The sequence below is a fragment of the Pseudopipra pipra genome, chromosome 20, assembly GCF_036250125.1.
Source record: "Pseudopipra pipra isolate bDixPip1 chromosome 20, bDixPip1.hap1, whole genome shotgun sequence".
Taxonomy (NCBI): domain Eukaryota; kingdom Metazoa; phylum Chordata; class Aves; order Passeriformes; family Pipridae; genus Pseudopipra; species Pseudopipra pipra.
In genome coordinates, this window is record NC_087568.1 from 2,377,950 (window position 1) to 2,400,791 (window position 22,842).

The 22,842-nt window shown below is 47.1% G+C and overlaps 1 protein-coding gene across 2 annotated transcripts; it reads right to left on the reverse strand.

Moving 5' to 3' along the window:
* Positions 1 to 1,108: 1,108 nt before the first annotated feature.
* UBAC1 (UBA domain containing 1) lies at positions 1,109 to 21,875 on the reverse strand. 2 transcript variants are annotated; one of them, XM_064676681.1, is made up of 10 exons: positions 21,526 to 21,875; positions 16,444 to 16,564; positions 14,492 to 14,565; positions 13,250 to 13,357; positions 12,546 to 12,648; positions 11,782 to 11,890; positions 10,244 to 10,475; positions 9,001 to 9,087; positions 8,130 to 8,268; positions 1,109 to 5,822 (listed from the first exon to the last, which is right to left on the reverse strand). In XM_064676681.1, the coding sequence occupies exons 1-10, from the start codon at positions 21,661 to 21,663 to the stop codon at positions 5,707 to 5,709; spliced, it is 1,227 nt and encodes a 408-aa protein (XP_064532751.1). In that variant the 5' UTR covers positions 21,664 to 21,875; the 3' UTR covers positions 1,109 to 5,706. The 2 variants fall into 2 exon arrangements, with proteins under 2 accessions (XP_064532751.1, XP_064532750.1); XM_064676680.1 differs by having other exon boundaries at positions 12,546 to 12,663; positions 21,526 to 21,843.
* Positions 21,876 to 22,842: the final 967 nt, after the last annotated feature.

Here is a 22,842-nt window from a genome sequence, read left to right on the forward strand (position 1 = left end):
TGTTGGGAAAGAAAGGGCTTCAATTTGTCAGTCAACAACTGTCAAGATAAATCCCTCTTCAATGGCATCAGAACATCCCAGGGGATCACCAGGTCTTGGTTCACAAAGCCCTTGCAATGAATCTCCCCAAATGCAACTTTTCCTGAAAAACAGAGAAATAAATTCCAGGTGCAAAACCAGCTCCTGAACCAGGATTTCCTGCACAAATTCTGTGGAAGTTTCCTGACCAGCTCTCCAAATATCCCACTTTTTGAGAAACAGTCCCAGCAGCCTGCAGGTACAAGGAACGCAGAACAACGACGTGGAGCCACAAACCTTTGCTGCTCCTGCAAATGATGGTTCAGAACACCTTGTAATAAATCAAAAAAACTTTATTTTTATGATATATTATAAATGTACAACACACATAACATCAGTGTCTCGGTGTGTATGTGTGAGCAGGTTTAAGCCTCAGGATTCATTCCAGCCCCAGCCGTGGGTCTGACACCTCCACACGCAATAATTCCAGCCTGAACAGGTCTGGCTCTGCCAACACCTCCCTAATTTCCAGGAATACCTTTCAGCAGACAACAGCAACTGCTTAAAAGGATCACAAATTAGCAGCATTCCTTGCCTTTTTTGCCTGGAGGGTTTCTGGAGGGAGCAAATCCTGCTGGTTTTCCCACTCGGGGAGAGGTCAGCGAGCCACGGGAGCGTGGCCAGAATGAATCCTGAATTCCACAGGCTCAGGGACATCCGCCCTAGTTAAGCTTCAGAAAAGTAATGTTACACCTTAGGAAGAGCTGAGCATGCCACACACTGCTGGCAGTGCCAGATCAAAGTTATCCTACGTGGTACCTAATTATTGGATACACAGGTGACATGAAAAGAAACGTGAAGTCAGTACCTTGCGATATCATTTTCCTGGTGCTGCCTCGTGGGAAGTGCTGGGTAGCAAATCACATTCGTGTACAGTTCGTTAAGCCATGATAAAAATATGCAAATTAAAAATCTCTCCAGGCCTCTGTTACCTGCTGCAACAAAGACACTTGGGCTTGTGGGGGCTTCGCTTAAAACGTGATCCAATTTCCTCCCTCTCCCCAGAGCACGATATAAAACTATACCCAAATTCAGTAAGAATTTAATGCATTTACATTTATTGAAGTTCACATGCTGCAAACAGGATCTGCATTGAAGATCTTCAAATCTAGGGCAAGAGGTCCTGAAAAAAAACCCCTTTTGCTACACCCAGATGTCGGGATGGAGGTGAGAACCACCACCATGAGAGCACATTCACGTGGACATAATTTCCTCTGCAGGGAGGTGGGGGTTGCACCCACTGCCCTACACCAGCCAGCACAAATCCCTCCGAGGAGTAACTGTCCCAGAGAGGAGGATACAGGAGCATCCCAAACCTCAGAGCTCAGGGACTTACGGTCGGATGGAAATACCAGCTGGAAGCGCCGCTATTCTGCGAGTTAATAAAAATGTTATTTATTATTAAAAGTAGAAAAACAGGGCGGTTACTTTGGATGAAACACTCATTATCCTGTGCACAAGACTTTGGGAAAATTGCCCCTGGAGCAGAGATCACAGGTAACCTCTGTGTCCCTTCCACAGGCAAGATTTGCTGACAGTGTCACTGTACATTCGTTTGGTGCGATGCTGATTTCAACAACTTCCAAAATATATTATTAAAAGATCCTCAGCCCATGAATCACAATGCCTAAAAAAATTAATTATAACAGTCCTAACTAAAAATAAAAGGATTTCAATAACCACTAAAGTGTTGCTTGGATATGAAGATCAATCTCCAAAAGACAAGTTTGGTTCCAGGAGAGTGAGGAAAGAAACGGGGGGGGTCAAGGTTTGGGTCACATCTGGGACAGAGGCTGAGAGGAGCCAGGAAAAGCCACGAGCTGGAGGTCTTGGAGCTTGTGCAGGAGGGAACCTCACACCTTCCCAGAGGAGGAATGCACTGCTGGCTGCTTTAGGAACCATGCAAGGCAATTTTCCAGCTGCATGGAGAACAGAAACGTCCTTGAAATGGAGCAAAGACCAGCGAGCCGGGAAGCAGCTGGGTTACCCTGTGTGACCATGGCCAGGGAGTGATGCAGCAATCCTAAAGGAAGACTCATGCCACTGCTCACAGGGAGAGAAGGAATGGCAGATTCTTTGGACTGGACCAGGGACTAGGGTTTAGCAGGAGTTACACAAGCTCGGGCTCACAGGTCAGGACAATCAAGGTCCAAGCTGAAGTAGCCACTGGCCTTTTTTCCAAATACATCCCTTTAAATGCATCCCCCCTAAAAAGAGTATAAATACGAAGCCCTGAGAACAAACTTCCATATAGTACATTTCTATTAAAAATATCAGTGTTCTGATGACAAAATTATAAGTTAGATATAGTTCAATAAATAGCTGGTTGGCTTGCAAGAGTCCTGTCACAGCAAAAGGTACAAGATTGTCTCTGTCAGTGGGGAAATACTGCAAGAAAGACAATTAGTCACCTACCACCCCATCTCCTCCCTGCTCCAGCTCACAGGCCTCCAAATATTCCCTAGACCATGTCATGAGAAACTTAACTGTGACATGTCCCTGCTGGTTAGAACTTGAACACCAGATATGCAAGGACAGGACCTGAGCCTGTAAACCCTCACTGTGAGTTCCTCACAAAACCACCTGGTTTATTTAACAAGACTGTCCCCTGGGTTTAGGGATCTCTCACAGACCAGGGAACAGGACAGCTGATCACCAGGCAAAGCTCTTGTCACACACATTCCTTGTGCCTGGGGATCACACAGTCCCGCTCAGGAATGGTGATATTCTACTTTTTTTTTTTCAGGTTTTGTAAAAACTGGGCCAATCAAAGCCTTTACAAGCACCATGGGCTCAACTCTGTGAAGCAGCAGCAATCCCACCCCCTGGAGTGATGGGGACACACAGCTCCTGGACTAATTCACACCCCCAACCCACAGATGTCTTGAGCAATTCCTCATGTGTTCCTTCAACCTCAAGGGTAGTTTTGGGTTGTTTTAAACCAACTCCTGTGCCTTGCTGCAAACACCACCCCCCCTAAATTCTGCTCTCTCTCAGCTTCTGGCCACTGCAAACTCAAGTTCCCACAAGCCAAGCAGGGCCCTGTTAAAGCCACCCCAAACAAGAACACACTCTCCAACACCTCAGCTGTGCAAGTGTGGAGCTCTGGAACAACCAAACCCAGAAATAACCATGGATTCTCAAGCCTCCAAGCATTCCAAAGGTGCAGCATTCCTTTATCCCTACAGTCTGTAACTGCTGCTGCTGAACCTGGGCAATCTCACCTTCTCTTACACAAGAATAATTTGTTTTACTGAAGCTTTTTGCCCACACTTTATAACCAGTTCAGTGGCACTGAGGGGCCCTGGCTGACCAAGGGAGGCAGCTCAGATCCCTTTTATCTCCCTGGAAGCTCCACAGTCCAACCATGTGCTGCTGAAATCAAAACCAGCATTTCCCAAGCCTTTACATTCCTCAAGACAGTTCCTTAAGTCTGAATCTCTCCTTGCCCACTCAAAAGCCAAACACACCCCCCCACCAAACTACAGGGTAGTTTTTCCCAACTTTCCCTTCTAAAAACACCCATTACAAGGAATATTAACCAGAATCCTGATTGGTAGAGAAGGATGTGTGGCTCTAACATTAAGAGCTTCAAGTAAAACAGTCTTCTGGTATTATTACAAGAAAAAAGCTTCAGGGATAAGCAAAAAATGGACAAAAATAATCAAAACCTCTCATAACACCACAACATTCAGTCACAACTACTGGTGAGTAGCTGTGCTGAGCTCACTGGGGTGCAGGATCTGGTTCCTGGCTTGAGTTACAGGAGAAGGTTATAATTTAATGTCACGTTGTCAGTCTATTCTTAGCAAGAGCCCACAAAAATGGTTTTACTGTCCAATTTGAACAGAAGAAGCATCTCTATAAAGCTTGGAATTTCTAAGTGCAGAAGTAAATATTTCAGCAGTCATCAACTGCAAAGCTTCAGAAGGAGTTACAAATTGCAACAAAAAACCCAAATAATAAACCCTGGGATAGTAAGTCAAGATAAAATCTCAGGCTGTTTTGATTTCCCCACCCTTCTTATTAATGATGAGAAATTGGCAACTTCAGTGCCTCGACTGCAGAACAGCACAGAGCACATGCCAAGCTCAGGCCAAAACTTGTTGTAGGGTTTCAGGTTGCATCTTGTTGAGTTTTTGTTTAAAAAAAAAAAAAAAAACAACCAAAAAACAAACCAAACCCCAACTGCACAGAAAAACCCTCCCACACTTCCAGAGGTGACTTTGCTCAGGATTGACAGGACACCTCTGGGCTGGTTAAGCACAGGGTCTCCTCCTGGTTACTCTGCAGTTTGGAGAGGCAGGACTTGCCCATCCTGCCTTTCCTAAGGGGCTGTGAAGCACAGGACATGGCAGGGATGATGGCAGATACCATCTTTGTTTCATTAAGTTGGAAATAAATCCCATTTTTTTAGCAGACTGTTAAAAAGTGACACCTGCAGAGCCCAGTTGTAAAATCCCATTCGTGGATATTCACAGTTCTGCTCTTAAAAGCTCAAAATTCCTGTCTCAAACCTCAAGTCAGTCTCCTGGCAAAACAGGAAAGACCCAGTCTGATATTCTTGGTATGGCCATGGTAAAAATAAGCATAAAGAAACCCCACTTCTAACTCAAAGATAACAATTTCAAGCGTGCTTTAAATGCCTTAAACAAGATAAAAACCTACGTGGTTCTGCTGCTTTACAGATCAACAACCCCCCCCATGCAAATCAGCTGCTTCTTTGTAAACAGAATAAAAACCCCACAGAAGTCCCTTTCCAAAACTGTGCACATAAAAATGGATAAAAAAACCCCCACTGTGTGAACATATCCCTCCTTGCAACGGGATATGGAAGAGGGATATGAGCTCAGGAACTGCAGCCACGTGGGAATGAAAGTCTTGGTGTGGTGAATTCTGTGGTGAGAGAGAAGCTGCACCTTTGTGGTACCTGACAGAGAACCTCCTGCAAGTACAACCCCTGTGGGACTGCAACAACACTAATGCAGCAAATAAATAGGAAAAAGTAATGCTATTTATTTAGAATTCCATCTCTGAATGATTCTGGTTTAAATTAAACAAGTTTGGACAGAAATGTGCTTGCTCTCCCAATATTCTGGGCTTTTAAAAAAACCCATTTCCTAAAATCGATTTTTTTTTTTTAAAAAGCAGTTTTGCAATTTGATCAAGCCATAAATTAATACTGTATGGAGATGATTAATATCCTATGCCAGTGGTCAGTGACCTTTTGTAAACACTAGCCAGGTCCTAGCAAAGCTGGCTAGAAAACTACTGTCACAGGCCTTTTTAACAAGCAGGATCGTGTTTCTTTCCAACAATCAGATTCTGAAGTGTTTTTGCACAAAACCTTTTCCTATTTGTGTTTTTTTTTTTTTGTTTTGTTTTTCTGATATACTTTATTTTAAACCTAATACCTGAAAACAAAAACAAGTCTTCAAACCTCTTCCACTAACACTAAAATCCACAAGGCAACTCACTCCAGTTGGCCGTAACTACAAAAGCTCTCGTGGGAGAGACCCACCTCAGGATCTCCCCCCTCACCTCCCTTCCCCCTTCCAGCTGCCCCCTCCCCAAAATTCCCTGGAGTGAGGGGCAGGAGGAAGTGGCACAGTGCCCTGGGACCCCCCTCTACGTGCGATTCAGCGTCTGGAAGATCCGGGAGATCTGTAACATCACGGGCCCGGTTTCGGGGTCGTTCATCCACTGGGTGCTGTTCAAGGGGTTTTCAAGCATATCCTCAAAGGCTGCCAAGAGATGGGAATTGCAACAGTTAGTCCTGGCAAAGCTTCGGTGTTTGGGATGTTTCAGGACAGTTAGAAATGGCTACAGCTCAAAGGCAGTGGGGAAGCACGACCCAGAAATGGTGGGAATGCACCTTGTACCACCTGTGCTCCAAAGCCTCCACAGTCTGGGATGATGCTCCAGGTTGTGCTTTCCTCATTTCTCAGCATTAAATTCACTGCAGACAGCGATTAAATGCTCAGCCTGGATTACAGTCCATCCCACAAAACCTCAAGGCCGTGGGGCTGAAGAGCTAAAGCCTTAACAAATGTCCCCAGGCATTTGTCTGCAGGAACATGCCATGCAATCCATCCATTTGTGAAGGCCCATCTGCTGCCAGCACTCCTATAGAACACTCTCCTGCAGCTCCACTCCTCTGATCAAACATTTTTCCACATCCCAGCCTGGATTTCTTGCACCAGTATCCCTTTTTTTCCCTGGTACTTAACTGAGACAGTTCATGGAAAGCACCATCACCTGTTCCCTGTGCTGCCCTGAGGCTCCTCTGGAGAGGAAACTAAGCCAGCAAAAGCAGAAATGCCAAAAGCTACACAGAGCCAGCACAAGTGCAGCCCCTTAAGCCCCCAAATCTCAGAGTTCCAGCTTTTCCAGAGGCCCTGGAGCCACAAGGGAAGCAGCATCTTATTCCTCCTTCCTGATGTCTGGAGAGCAGAGGATGTCAAGGAGGCAGCCAGACAGAGGAGGGGAAAGGCTGGGTGTGCACAAAAAGGTCACCTTTATTTTTTTAAGAGCATTTTTTCTTTCTGTCTTTACAATGAGCTTTGTTGGCTGCTTGCTTTGTTTGCTGGTTTATTATTTTCCAGCTTTCACCCTACTCCTCATGTTGAAGGAATCAGGCAGCCACTGCAAGAGCCAAGCTGCAAATCTGGCAGGAAAACAGGCCAGGCAATGATTTCTAAGCCTTTTGACAGACACTGAGCTGAACTCCTGGACATTTGGAGCCAGTCATTACAGAACAGGACAAAAAAAGCAGCTGCACAGTCCCCAAAATGTCAGTGTTGAGTCTGGCACCAAGGTCAGTGTTAGTTTTCCCTGGAGTTTCAGTGTACAGAGCTCAACTGCCATTAGTGGGAGCTGGAAGTGCCCAGCACCTCTGAAAGGCTCATCATTAATACCTTGCTCAAGGTCATGCAGCACTGCCTCCAGAAAAGCCCAAAATAAAACACACATCTCACCTTTCACCACTTGAACTATATTCTTTTACACAGACTCAAAAGCTTAAAACCAAAGATTTATCAATACTCTGTAAGAAACCCATTAAATGTAAAAGCTCATTATTAAAATCTGTGACATAAGCAATTTGCAGATGTATCACTAGGAATATATTCTCTGATGTTCATCCAAGCTCCTATAATGGCATTTCATTTTCTATTTATATTCTGAGCTGCAGTGTGGAACCCTGGTTGGAAATGAAGAGACCATTTGTTCAGAAATCAGGAGTGGGAAGGTTCTGCTCCTGAATTATTTAAAGGCTTGCAAACTCTCCTAATTACACTTAAAGCAGTATTTTCAAGAGCCCTCTCGATTGAGCTGTGCATGCAGCCTTTATTTAAAGGCATTGCCTCAAATAAATTTTGAAGAGAAAGACTAAATGGAAAACTTTAAATATACATCACAGAGCCAGTCATTGTTCTGTGTTGTCAGAGGGAGCAATTCCTCCCAGCTTGGAGGCTCTGCTGGGTACATGTTGTGTTCACAGCCTTTCTGACCATGAACACACAGACTTTACCCCAGAGCTCAAACCCAAACGAGGGGAAGTGTGTTTTCACATTTTATCTCAATTTTGACAGGCAAAGCCTTAGCTCAGCCTTCTTGTTTGGATACTTTTCCACAAGTTATCTTCTGTCTCAGTGATCAGGCCTCGCTCACAGGGAGCTGCACAGCAGGACCCAGCCTTGTTTTTTCTGGGAAATAATCAGAGTTCGAGACAGACATTCCTGATTTTTCCCCTCGTGGCCAAAGGGAGCACACAAAAGGTCTCCTAAATCCACAAAAGCATTGCAGCCAGCAGCTATTAAAGTTCTGAGTTCAGCAAGTGTAGTCCTGGGGAATTAGGATCATTTCTGGGACAGCCCCAAGGTCTGGGTTTAGCTGAGCTGCAGGATGAAGCAAACAAACACCAGGGCTGGAAGGGAGGAAAGGGGTCCAGAGCTGCCCCAATCCCCCAAAGGGGGCTGTCATCATCCAGGCTCCACTTCCATTGGCTGGTAAGTACATGGATGTGCAGCAGGAACCCAGGCAGGACTTACCTAGTAGAGTTTTAGGGTTGGTGAGCCCTAACTGTACCACTGGGTTTTCTAAGATGGCTTGGAAGAGAGGGCTGTTGGTGTCAATGCCCTTATCTAAGTCCTCTGGAGAAGGTTTTCTGTCTCCCAGCAGCCACTCACACTGAAAGAAATCACCAGGCACAAGAGATTTCATTAGAACCCAAGTGTCTCAACAGAAAAGTTTTGGTAATGTGGCATTTTAAAAATACTTTTTCCTCCCACAGTTAAAGCCTGAGCTGTGCATTTCTTTTCACACCATTTACTATCCACTTGCACCACCCAGCCCAGTATCCTCTCTCCAACAGTAGCCAGCACTGGATCCTTAGGAGGAGAACATTCCTTGGCTGTCAGCTGTGTCCACATAATTTTCCTTAACACATCACCCACTAGCAGAGGGACTAATGAATCTTTGAAAACCTTAACATTTTTTGATTCCAGAAACTGTGGAAGCATTGCTGCTGAATGGTCATTTACACAACTGCATGGCTTGAATCTCTGCTGGATCACTTATTCCTGTCCTTTAATCAGTTATTAATTACAGGGAACACCTTTCCCTTTCTCAGGAGAGCACAATCTCTTTTGCACACTGTGGTGAGGGAGTTTTGTCTCAAAAGCTTTTAGAAAGCCCACATGTGCTGTGCTGGACAGATCAGCCCCAACCTCACACACCCCGAGCTCCTCTGAGAAGTCTGAACCCTCTGTATTGTAGTTGTGTATCTAACTTGAAAGAGGCTCCTTGAATCTCCAGGAACAGTTGGCTTTAGGATAGAGCAAAACATCACCCAATTCCATGAGGAAAACAAGCAGCTGAAGAGACTTTCAGAGGAGCAGGGAAGGGGAACGTTGTACTCACGGCTGCGTTTTGCTGGTTGTTGTTTACTCTGAGTGCATCCACCACTTCCTTCTCATCAAATCCCATCTCCATCAGGGCAATGACAGCCTGGAGAAGAATTGCACAGCTTAATAAGTGTAACATTTAAAGCAGAAATGAGAGCAATCATGACCTTTCACCTTCTGTGCGGGAGGTTTTTGTGGGGTAAAACCCCCTCATTGTTTCCATTTAGGGACCACTCAGTGATTTTATCAACAAACTTTTCAAATACCCTACTTCAAAAGTGTCTTCAGTATGGAAGAAAACTAAATCTTAAGAGTGAAGGTAGTTCTTGTCCCCAAGAACTGAAAGCTGAATGCAAGGCAAAGAGCAAGTGAACCTGGGGTAGGAAGGAGAGGCACAGGACAAACACCTTATTTTGGAACTCCTCTCCTGCCATAAAGCTCTTGTTCACATCTGAATGGTCAAGGTTTATGTGCATTTGTGGTTCTATTCACCCTATTTAATTTCACTCCTGGATTTATTATGTTGTTAGTGAGTGTGATGTATTTAGATAAGAATGTTGAGAAATTGTACCCAGGTCATCAAATGCATTTGCAGCTTTTAACCCAAATCTCAAGTGCCAGATGTCAAAGAGCCCCTCCTGGTGAGCTCCCAGTGTGAGAAGAACACTTTCTCACTGCAGCCAAACCTGTGTTCTGAAAAAAGGGCAACTTCTGTGTTTGCTGCAAGACTCCAACCTGCTGGTGATACCCTTCCTTGCCCCCTAAATACAGTCACACCTTTCTGTCCTTTTCATAGAATCCCAGAATGGTTTGGGTTGGAAGGGATCTTAGAGAGGTCATTTAGTTCCAACTAAGTGGAAGGGACACCTTCCACTAGTCCAGGTTGCTCAGAGCCCCATCCAGCCTGCCCTTTTCTACAAAGGACCTCCTCCTGTCCTGCCACCCTTCCTTCCCACACAGCAGCCAAAAAGGCAGTGCCAGGGGTCTCACTTCAGTCCTCTCAGTTTTCAGGTGCAGAAGTAACAGTGTCTCTCATTTAGATCCTGCATTCCCGAGGTAACATCCTTCCAACTCAGAATATTCCACGACTGGAAGTATTCCTAAATTTAAACACTCTCTAAAGACCTCCACTGAAATCCTGCCAAGCCAGCACAACACACGTGTACCCAGATGTCCCATTTAATTTATTTGCTAAAGATTTATAAGGATTCCTTGGTGCCTACAGTCCCTTCCATTCCTGGTGGACACACAGCACGTACCCGCGGGTCCGGACGAAACTCTCTTTTCCTCCGGATCTTCTTGAATATTTCCGTCAGCTCATCCTTGGCCTCTTCCCCTCCCTCTTCCGAGCTGGGACCCGCAGCTGCCTCAGCAGAGGAGGCAGCAGCTTCAGCTGTGGCTTCTGCAGGAGTCTGACCTGGCAGGGGAGCATCCACTGAAGGGTCATCTGCGTGTTCTATCAGCCACTCCATGGCCTGGGTCACCGACATGCTGGGAAACAAATGGGAACAGCGGGATGAGGAACTCCCCAGAGGTACAGCAGGGCTCCACACACCTCTGCCTTTGCTCTTATCCCCCTGGGATATTGACTTGCAGGTTAATTAGTACCTGAAAAGTCACAAATAAAGTGCTGGAGCCAATCTCGGAGCACATCAATTCTCTGTGCACTCAGGGCACCACAATCTTCTCTGGAGCCAGGAAAACAGAGGAACCATGTCCAGCTTGGACAGCTGCAACCCAGAGTTTAACAGGCAGTTCTGAGGGAGTCACCCTACTCTCCCCATCATCTGCTTTGTTGCACAGCAGGCAAACCCTGACTGTTTGCAACTGTCAACAAAACTGCCAGCAAAGCATGTTCCAAATTCACATGGAAACACATCTCAGATGGCAAAAACTCTGGTGCTTGAGGAGATCTCCCTCAGACCATCCAGCGACCAAGGAATGCCATTAACAAGAGAAAAAAGGGTGAAAAACATTATATATGAATGATGTGCCTTGAGCCAGAGCAAAATTCAACAGGGACAACTGCAGTTGGAAATGCCCCACTTGGAAATCCCTCCACTGTGACTTCAGGAGAGACCTGTGAGCCCTCAGTGACACAGTCACTTGATCCTCAGAGCTCCCAAACACATCTTTTTCCCAATGGATATGAAGGAAAAAGCAAGGGCAGGTGAACATGTAACAGGAATTATTACATGTTCATGGAAGGGCAAACCTTTGCCTGTTCAGCTTTTCAGTTATAACCTGAAAGCTGGAGGACAGCAGGGAGAAACTCTTCCTGAGACACTGGAAAAGAGCAACTGGAATGTGTTGTGGACTCTCTCTCATTAAAATTTTTCAAGAATGGCCTAACAAACCCCTCTCAGGAAGAAGGCAGTACAGCTCATTGTTCTTAGGGCATAAGAAGTACTACATTCCCTCCTATTTTCCTGCAGTTGCTCTCTGGACTTCACAATATCCTTGGAATAAAGGATATTCTAAAGACCAGCACAAAGTATATTTCCACAGCTGAAAGACCAACGTGGATGGACCAAGGTGGCTTTTTCCTCTGTGAAATCTGACTTCTAAAGCAGAAGAAAATGTGATTTAATACCTGGAAACAGCCTTGTTGACCCACAGACCTTCCAGGGCAATCCAGCCCTGCTTCCCCTTCCCTGTGCCACCTGCACTCTGCCTGAGGCAGCACTGTTCCCTGAGTTAATGCTTTTCCCAACCTAAATTTAGGTGACCCACATAAGGAAACTTCAGGAAAAATGCAGATTTTTTTTTTCCCAAGCATATGCAGTGATTTACTTACTGATTTAACCGGAGGGCCTTGACAGCTCTGCTCTCTGGGAAGCCCATCTCTGTGAGCTGTCTCAGAGCTATTTCATCCACTCTGTCCTCCTCATCCTCATCCAGCATGGCTACACACACACAAACAGAACAATGTTCAAATTGACTGCAAGCTCAAATAAACCCCTGTGTCAATGCAATGGCATGTGTGAAGTTCAAGCCCCATTCTCTCTTCCATCTCTTCTTTTGTTCCTGCCCCCAGTTTGCCACCTCATCGTTTAATTTGCTGCTCTCAGCTCAGTCTGGCTCAGAGAGATTCTTCCAGGACAAAGACTTTGTCCAGATGTGTTCAAGATCTCAAACAAAAGGCAGTTAACTCACACATGACCAGGGGATTTCCACATAATTAAATATGTGAGATTCACTGAAGATCCAATAATCATTTCTCTAGAAATTAAGTTGGATCTTGTTGTAGCAGCTCTCAAGGATGAGCATTTCCCACCAGCTGAATCAAGAGTCACAGTTTCTCCTCATTTTACTACCTCTTTGTGCATTTTCAACTATTCTTTACCATCCCTACTGATCATTTTTAAATGGACCTTCTCATCCACCCCAAAGGGACCTTATAAATCCACAAGTTTTGTACAATCTACAAGGTGAAACTTTTGCCACAAAGTTTGTGGCGGCTCTGCTGTCACATCAGGGTCTGAACTTCCCTCTGAGCCCACTCCTGTGCCCTGGAAGCAAACAAATTCCCAGGACTGAACTACAAAGATATGTTCATACCATTTGCCTTCTTAAACAGTTCAACTGCATCTGGGTTCAGTGCTAACAATTTCTGTGCAACTTCTATGAGAGACACCAAGATCTTCCGGAGCTCTGTCTGGAACTGCAAGAAAGGAAACTGTCAAAACATTTAGACAGGATGTGACAAGACATCACTGAATCTTAATGTATCTATTGTTATAGCACAGCAGCAGCCTGGCCCTCTGCTCAGAAAGGTGCTTTAGTAGGGCTTTATTTTCATTGTTCAGTCTCTCAAGAAGACTTTCCTGGGAAGTCCAGAAAGGTCCTTTTATTTCTACCCCATGGGTCAAGGAAGAGAAAAAACCCCACTGCAAACACCTGAACTATTTAAGCCTGAAGAAATAAACCCCTCTAACTTAATGTTTGCTAGATCTTGAATATGTTCTGAGGCTTTTCCATGAATAGAACATTTCAAATCATAAAATACCAATAAAATCCTAAAATCAAAATATGAGGATTATGAAATCATTCTATGGCTCTATGATCATTCAGAAGCAGTGGGTTTTTTATCACTAAATAGCATAAGCTGTGTCTAAACTTTTGAGTTATTTATTCTAATATATATTGTATACATCTGGATTTTTCTTATACAGAAAGGAGAAAGGTAAAATGTGTCAAAGGAAAGGCTGCACAGGCTGAAAGGCTGCTGGGGTGTCAGAGTGGGAGGTAAATGCAGTACTTACATCCCTCATGCTGTGATGGGCCACGGTGCGGTCGGCGCTGCGGGAGGGCAGGTTGGCAGTGGCTTTGAGAATGGCATCCTTGTCAGGAGCCTTCTGCTCCTGCTTCCTCTGCAGGGAAGGGAACAGGAGTAGGTTTCATAACCCATTATCCACAGAGCAGAGAATACAGCAGTTTCAGACTCTCCACCAAGGCATCAAGCAGTGCCCTGTAACTTCAATACCACGGGCAAACAGCGCCGGTGTCACTCTGCAGTGACAGAGCTAAACTGGGCCTGTTGGCTGCCCCACTTTCAGTCCTCACAACTACTGCTGTTATCTGAACAGGCAGGGAAATTCCAGCATAAAGAGGGAGATGTATTACAGAAGTCTCAGTGCCCAGGACCATATTCTGCTCCCCAGGGCCTGCTCACAGCTCAGCTCATCAAGAGCTGCACCAGCGCTGGGCACAGGAAACACTTCACTGCTTATCCCTGGGGGAGCTGCACTGCCTGCCAGGATCATGCAGGGAATCTGCAGCACATGCTCCTGATCCAGCACAAAACATAGCAGGGTCCAGACTATAAATATTCCCAAGTCTTATAATTTGTGCTCTTACAGTGACATTCTGCACAGCAGGACCATATTGAGGAGAGAGACGGACACGATCCCTGCAGGAAGGGATGCACAGACACCCCAGAAGAAACAAAGCTGTGCAAGGATGAAGAAGAGACACCCAGGAATTCACCATTTCAAGCACAAGGCACTGCTTGAAGTGTTTATGTGATTTACATGAGCTGCAGTAACACTGGTGCACAAACAGCACTCTGGGCATCACCGACCCTCAGGAACAATTACACACCAATAAAATGGAATAAAACAGTAAGGGGTCAACACTTCAGCTCTAGAGACCTGGTTAGAGGGTGGCTGAAGGCAAGTCAACACATTTCTTTGGGTTTTCCACCAAAGCAAGGCACTTGCTGAAACTATATTTATAAAGTCATTAGATATTTTTTCAAAGATCAAATCTATGCCACTTCCACAGAGTGCAACTGCATGTCTTATTTTAAGGCAAATGTTCTCAGAATGACAGTTAAAAATGTAAAATCAGCTTTCTCTAAGCTTGGAAGAAATATGAATTAACTTTCCTAGAATTCAATGGCAGCATTTACCTCTGTAAGCAGAGCACAGCACAGTAACCCTTCCACATCCCATCCATAAAGCAGTTAACCAAAACTGCCAAGCTGAGAAGTGTTTCAAACTCACCTTCTCCTCTGCAGACACATCTGCCATCTTGGGGAGTGGAGGTGGTGCACGTTTCTTGATCAAAAGCAACACATCTACAAAGAGAATGACACTGCAGTACATTAGAAAGGATGTGAGGACAGTTCCTGTGAGATATTTCACAAATTGTTCCTGGAGATGAATTTTGTATCAATCCCACTGTAGCACCAGACCTTTTTCACCCTTTAGGACCTGGATGGTTTCACAAGATTCCTTGGTGCACAGAGAATTCAAAACTGGGTCCAGGATTAATTACACTTTGTGTAACTGGTTTCTTCTCCTCACACACCACCCTTAAAGAGAGGGTATTACAGGTTCCAGATGTCTTCTACATAATTAGTACAGCTCATGATAATAAGAAAAGAATCAGCACTGTCAGTGTTTGCACTGAGAAGGAAGCAGCAGAGACAGCACAGATGGTTTTTGGTCTAAGCTGGGGCCAAGCACTCAGCTCCAAGGACTTGCAGCACCAGGCTGAAGCTCACACTGGTGTGTGGATGGCAGGAGAGGTTCACAGCCTGCAGCAGGGGAGCACCCCTGGCAGCCCACCTGGGCAAACAAGTCTTCAGCCTCACATCACCTGGCACCAGCTCTCTTTGGGCTTTTAAGACTGATATTCTCCCTTTAAAGGCAACCTTTTAGTAGAGATCATGTGATGCTTTGTAGCCCCTCAGTTACTGCCACAGACATTCTGAGGGAGGAGATGCAGCCACTGCTCAGAGCCCAAACCTGGGCAGCCCCTGAGTCCTTCAGCCAGGCCTGGCTGACAGGCAGTTTTTAGTCCACTGCACTGGGCAGGTACAAAGCAAACAAAACATGCTTTCCATGACAAGTTTCTTGGTCTGGCCCAGCACAGAACAGCCAAGAGCAGCAGCTGGTGAGGGCTGTGAACCCTCCTCTGTGCAGCTGGTCAGACGTGACAGGAGCCCTGCACAGGCAGCCCGGGGCACTCAGCTGTCACTGGAATCCCTGTCCCTGCCAGGCAGGAGCAGGGAAGGCAGAGCACACACTGCAGGGGGAAAAGGAGTGGACAGGCAGTCAGTCACCTGACAGCTTGCTGGGATACACAGCTCGTGCTGCCTGGCTGTGCAAACTGCAACCCAACACTCCACAGGAGCCTGGAAAGAACAACCCCCCCCAGCAGGAACAGTGCCTTGCCTTTGCCCAGGATGGCACTTCCCAGCTCCTGTCAGTGACAGGTGACACTGCCTTGGAAGGGAAACCATGGCAGCAGTTCCCAGGAAGAAGCAGGGACTCTACTCCTGCAGAGTTTCTGGTTCACACAATATTTCAGTTCTGCTTCTCTCACTTTCTGACACTGCCCTGGCTCCAAAACAGGCCATTACCTTGAGCTGTCCAGTAAAAGCTGACTCCAGCTCTCTTATTTAGGTCTTTGTTTCACATTTAAATCTCAGGAGCAAATACACACCCCACAAACTCTACTGTGGTCAGTGAGACCACAGTGCAATGGATTTTGATCTGTTTGCAGAGTTCAATGAGGTCTAAACTTCACTCAGACCTCAGCAACCACCCTCCTGCTTCACCTGGACACCCTCAAGAAACCCCCTAATGTGGTTCTTGAAGCCATTGAACTATCCTTGAATAGCTTTGAAGGGTAAATGCTGCCCTGGAGGTTTAAAAAATTACTTTAAAAGGAGATAAAAGAATCAGTTTAACTTATTGACTGAATGACCACTCTTAACTCCTTTTCAACTCTTAAAAGCAGGAATGAAGAAAAGGAAACTGCTCCAGGTGCTTTCTCTGGGGGGGGGTTAAAAAAGTCTTTTTTCCCCTCTTTGTTTTTTTGCCACCTTAGTTAGCTTCCTATGTCAAAGCAGAGAGTAGATATTAAAAATGCTGCTGCTTGGAACTTGCCAAATGAGACACAACCTGCTGCTTCCAGACTGACAAGATTAAAACCCAGACAATCTTACCTCTGTCTTGAATATTTTCCTCCAACACTGTTTTTGTGTCTGTCAGCACCTTCTCAGAAGTAGCATGGATCAGCTTGTGATGTGTCACAGTTTTGGGATCCTCCAAGCTCCCAGGGACACACTGCAGAAGACAATAAATACTGGAGATCAGAAGACAGAAACAAGGCTCCTGCATGAATCATTGGGCACTCCAGATTCCCCACATACAAACTGTGCATCATTTCCTGGCTTCTTAATAGCTTAAGCCAGAGGCAAGTGCACAGAATGTGTTTTATTAAAGACCCTGAGGTTTGATTTGTGCCTTTTTGTGAGTGGATTTAGACTTTTTCCCCTACAGAACATCTCTATCACACAACTCCAAGTGCTTGGTCCTATACTCAGGCCTTGGAGATTGGGAGCAAAGCAAGGATGTTCCAGGGCCCACAGCTTAGTTAATTCTGCAACAGATCACCAAGGTCCCTCTCTCTTAGTGAGCAGCAATTAGTATCACAAACTAAGAATGCAGATCTACAAAGGGCAGCCAGTGTTTTACACAAGGGAAGGTTGTACTGATGCAGGGTGTTCTCATTTGTGGTGTGCAAACAGGAGGAACTCCCTGCTCCATCTAATAATTGTTATTTACACACACTGCCAGAGTAAACAGGGCACTGCCAGCAGTGATTTGGGTTTATCTGACCCTAAATTGGGCAGTTTCTGCACTTGTTTCCAGTTGAATTCAGATTTGGCTGCTGGAGCCCTAACCTGGGTTCCTGCTGGAAGGGCTGAACACAAATTATATTCACAGCTCTTCTCCCCAGCCACAAATAATCAGCACACCACAGGTCTTTCTCATATATGAACGTTGTGCCCAGTTCCTTATTGCAATTCTAAATTGTATGTCAATAATTCACCAAGAAATCAAGTTCAAATCCTGAAAAAGGAGTGCACACACAGGGCCTGGAGCTGCCTCCTCCTCCCACCAGGGTGGCTCCAGACCCACAGTGAGAGATTTCAGAAACATTATTACATCAGTGCACCTAGAGGCTTCCAAGTTGTTGGAGTGGAAAAAAGAAAGCAAAGTGGTTGCAATTGCAGAAAGGCAAAAATAAAAATAACAACCTACCAACCCCATGAAATTGCTGCTCTGTTCTCACCACAAACCAGGACACTCAACACTGACCTCACCTGCTCTGCTCACTGCAAACAGCTTTTAATGACACTTCTAAATGTTCCTACCAAGCCCCTTTCCCCATGTTTGCTGAAAAACATGTTCAGCCTTCGTGTGACAGAGCCATTCCCAGAAATCCCACTGAAACCAGCCCTTATTTTGATGGAGAATTTAGTCCTGTCCATCACCACCCTCCTTCAAAGGAACCTTTTTAGTCCATCACCACCTTTTGTGCTGACTGCAGCTGATGGAAAACTCAGCTCCCTGCTCTTTTTCCAAACAAAACACACTTGTTTTCAACAGATCCCAGTTCCTCACCTGAATTTGAGTCCAGTTCTGATCCCTCACTGAGATTGAGGGGGAATGTCTGAGTCCTGCTTTGTCTAACAGGAGCTTCTTAGGAATTAACTGCTGAACCAAGGCCAAGGAACACATTAACAGCTGGGAGAACCTCCTGTAATGGATCTGATAAGGTCCCCAAAATGCCCAAGAGGACATCAGTGGAACATCTCCTCTCCGAACAAGCTCCTTGTCCCACATCCTGAGAGTCAGAGCCCAAAAAAAGGAAGAACTGGAAAAGGGGAGCTGTGAGGTGTGTTTGGGGTGGGACACACAGACCTGATACCCATTTTCCCCCAGGAGTGTGTGGGGGCAATCAGAATATTATACTGCCAACAGAATAACTAGTCATAAAACTAATAAGGTAAAAGTTTAAGTGAAAAAAATCAAAGTTCTGTGGACAGCAATTCTTATTCCCTGTCCCTCCAACCACTTTATTAACAACTGCAGAGAATAATAAGGCATATTTGGGCACTCCATATATCAAAGAGGCTGCTGAGTGAAACACTTGGCTTATCTTCACACTTTAACGTGCCCTGGAATTAGAAAAGCCAGCAGAACAGGCAGTGCCTCTCCAAGCTCTCACCAGTCCCTTTTAATTGTGGAGTTCACAGCCAGGCAGGTGAGAAACCTTTGCTACAGGTGCCTGAGCTACTGCTGGAATCATAAGCCCTGGTGATGCCAAACACTGTTTGCAAAGCTTGGAATCCTGAGAAACCACAGGGCTTTGTTTGTGTTTAAATAAGGAAAAGCTTTTTCTGTTTGTTTGTTTGCTTGCTTTAATAACAGAAACATTTGAAAATAGCACTGACACTCCCTGCTACTAAACTTGGGTGGCTTAAACCATCTGTTTTACAAACACAACTATGGTGTTACAGGTGAGAGAGAAAACTAGTGGGAGGGTTTGTTTTTTTTCCCTTTAGCTAACAAAAAAACCCCAACACGTAAAATTTAGGGGAAATAAAGACTGAGAGTGGCTCTTCGGAGATCAGCAAGCACTGGAATGTTATGGAGGGAAAAGTGGCCCCTTTCCTGGTTCAAACCTGTCACAAATATCTCCCTCTGCTCCCTGAAAGAATGATTCCAAAGACTTCAGGGAACATAATCATCAGCATCTCACAAGAAGTGGCTGCATAAATTATCTCGAGGTGCTATCAAGAATCAGTGCAACATCCCCATGATCAGGAGTCATGATTTTTGCATGTCTATTTTCCCCCTCCATACAACTATCCATTATCCATGATGGTTATGCAAATCCACCCCAGGAGCACAAAGAAGCAGAGAGAATGAAATCAAATATCACACCGAGTTATCAATTGTCTTCTGCCCCGACCTGCACGGCAAGGGAAGCATCTATTAATTAAGCTTCCTGATAATTAAAGGCCTCTCAGCTCTGCACATGTGCAGGTCAGCCTCACCCCACCCTGTTTTGGCAGTGTTTGCTCCATTCTGCTTCAACCTCTCAGCTGGAGAGGGACAAAGGGGAGTGTGGGGGGCTCTGAACCCACAGCTCTCAGTGGGGCAGCCCCATCTTCCCTTGGGATCGTGGAATCCCAGAATGGTTTGGGTGGGAAGGACCTCCAAGATCAACCAGTTCCACCCCTGCCATGGGCAGGGACACCTTCCACTAGTCCAGGTTGCTCCAAGCCCTGTCCAACCTGGCCTTGGACACTTCCAGGGATGGGGCAGCCACAGCTTCTCTGGGCAACTGTGCCAGGGCCTCACCACCCTCACAGGGAGCAATTCTTCCCTAATTTCCCATCTAACATCACTCTCTGTCAGTTTGAAGCCATTCCCCCTTGTCCTGGCCCTTGTCAATAGTCTCTCTCCATCTTTCCTGTAGCTCCTTCAGGTCCTGGAAGGTCACAGTTAGGTCACCCCGAAGCTTCTCTTCTCCAGGCTGAACAATCTCAATTTTCCCAGCCTTTCCTCACGGCAGAGCTGCTCCATCCCTTTGATCACCCTGGTGGCCTCCTCTGTGTCCTTCCCATGCTGGGCCCCCAGAGCTGGACCCAGCACTGCAGGTGGGGTCTCACCTGAGCAGAACAGAGGGGCAGAATCCTCCCTCCCCTGCTGACCCTTCTCATCCCTAAATCCAAAAGCACTTGCACAAGGACTATGAGACAGGAAAACCAGAGTGTGCTGGGACCTGTGGTTTCCAGGAATTCCAGCTGAAAGGATATAGCCAGCAGGCCCAAGGCAGAGGCCACCAGGGCTGCTGGGCATCCTTATTTCACCCAGAAAACCAAACCCTTCAAATGGGAGTTAAGCAATGACATATTACAGGGATTTTCTATGGCATGTGTTTTATGTGGGGAAAAATAAAAAAAAAGTCTTTGCAAGACTTTGAAGATGAAAAAAACCCCACTGTTGAATGTGAATTAGCAAGTTGTGCTCTCAGAGGTGGGAGCTGAGGTTCCTGCTTTTGCCACTCCAAAGTTTCATGTCCCTCAGGAGGAAATGCTGCAGGATTCAGGATCCAGGGCTGCAGCTGCCAGAGCTGTGCTGGCCCCTGAGCCCAGGGCAGTCCCGGCCATGGGTCCCCACCTCACACGCTGCTGTTGTCAATCAGGGCAGTGAAACAGTTGGGGCAGAGCCTCAAACCTCAGTCTGGTGGCTCTGAAACCCCTGGTTTTAACACTGAACACCACAAACACAGGGGTGACCGAGCACAGGGAACCCCTGTTCTCCTGCTCAGCTTCCACAGGCTCTGCCTCTGCTTTTGGCACCTTTTCTCTTCCACACAGTGACAAGTAATTTACCCTTTGGCCCCTTCCATCAAGAGCACAGGAGGAACATTAGAAGAGCTTTTAATCACCCCAAAAACCACCTCAGTCGCTCCTGTGCCAGCACAGGGGGAGGCTGCACTAAGATTTTTACAAAACGTGTCATTTTTCCTCCACAGTTACCACTCTCCCTCTTTGTTCTCACACAGAAACAAGCCAGGCTGTAATTTCTGAGGGGAAATGATCAGAACCAGCTCAGCAGACTCCAACTCGCCCCCCCCAGCTCAGACAGGAGCTGATCTCTGACCCCACTGCAGAACACACACCAAACTCTGCAACAAAAGGCTACTAAGGGATTTCCGCCCAAACCCTCCTTTTCCAACACACAAAACTCTCCCAAACGGGTGTTTTCCTTCCATATGGAACAATCCCACATAACCTGGGGGGAGGCAGACAGAGCTGAACATAACACGAAAACATCTGTTTACTTAAACTTTTTTTTTTCCCCCACTTTTTAAAGACATTTACAGGGCATTGGAAAAGTCAGTTTTCTTCACACAGGACGCACCCACCCTTCCCTCAGTCCCTGACTTCCAGGCTGTTCCCCTGTCCCTGATTTCCAGCCCTTCCCTTCGCTCCCTGATTTCCAGCCTTTTCCCTCAGTCCCTGATTTCCAACCCTTCCTTCCCACCGTGATTTCCACCCTTTCCTCTCGGTCCCAGACTTCCAGCCTTTCCCTTCGATCTCCACTTTCCAGCCCTTCCCGCAACCCTCAATTTCCACCCCTTTGCCCCGTTCCCCGGTTTCCATGCCCAGCCCGGACCCTCCCCAGGGCTCTCCTCCGGCCCCGCCGTCCCCCCCGCTCCTTACGTGCTTCAGGCACCGCTCCTTGAGCTTCTCCACCGTGGTGTCCTCGGGCACCTCCTCCAGCCACTCCGCGCCCTCCATGGTGCACACATGGACCCTCAGCACCTTCCCCGCGAAGATCTTCTCCTCCTGCACGTACATCTCCCCCGGTGCCGCCGCTCCCGCCGCCGGCGGCGCCTCACCAGGCCCGGGGCAGCGCGGCGCGCTGCCGCCCGCCCATGAAGGAGCCCCGGGGCGGTCCGGGGGCGCAGGCAGAGGCGCTGTCCGTGCCCCGGGCGGCCCCGAGCGCGGTGTCCCCGCCGGTGTCACCGCCCGGGCCCCGCCGCCCCTCCGGGGACACGGCGGCGCTCCCGGAAACGGAACTGCGGCGGGCGCGGGGCATGCCGGGAGTTGTAGTTCCGCCGCCGCGGGCGCCCCCGGAAGGGACGGGGCAGAACCGCAAACACCTGGGCTCGTAGCTGAGCTTTTCTTCAACGCTTAATAAGCCCTTAACACACCCTTAACAAACACTTAATAAGCATTCAATAACGTTTGATAACGTTTGATGACGTTTAACGACGTTTAATACCGTCCGTTGCCAGTCCCGCGCCCCCGCGGTGACTGTGCGGCGGCCCCGGTGCATTGTGGGACGGCGCGCGGCGGGATCCCCGCGCTGCCCCCGGTGCATGTCGGGAGTTGTAGTTCCTGGCCCCGAGGGGCTTGGGGGGCCTGGGCAGCGATGGGGGGTCGCGGACACCCCCAGGGGCACCGGGGGGACCGAGGGGACCGGGGCAGCTCAGCGGGAACCTGCGGGCTCGGCCGCGGGCACCGCGCGTTCCCCCCGCCCGCCGTTAGGGGGGGCCCGCGAGCCGCCGGTTCCCTGCCCGCTCCCGTCCCTTCCCGTGGGATTCAATTCCCATTCAATTCCCAGTTTGTTTGTTTATTTATTTATTTTATTATTAAAATTTTTTACGTGCTGTGTCATTCATTATGCCTCGCGCCCGAGCTTCTTGGCTTCAGGTTTTGCCAGAGCCGCAGAGCGAAGTTTCCCCGAGTTTATTTAAATTCCCTGTTTATTTAAATTAAAGCAGTAACGAAGCTGCTGGATTTTTATGGATGTGTGAAATGGAGCTGTACTTGTCCTGAAAATATGAGGAATATGTCATAGTTTCCCCTCAGAGAGTGAGCACTGCTATATTCACGTTACACGGAGTCTGGAGTTGGTTGAAGGGCAGCTAGAGCTCCCTGGAAGGAATAAATCCAGGCGGAATTAGCAGATCCAGAGACAACAAAGCAATAAAGTGTTATGTGAGAAGGAGCTGAGAGCTCTGGAGAGCCAGA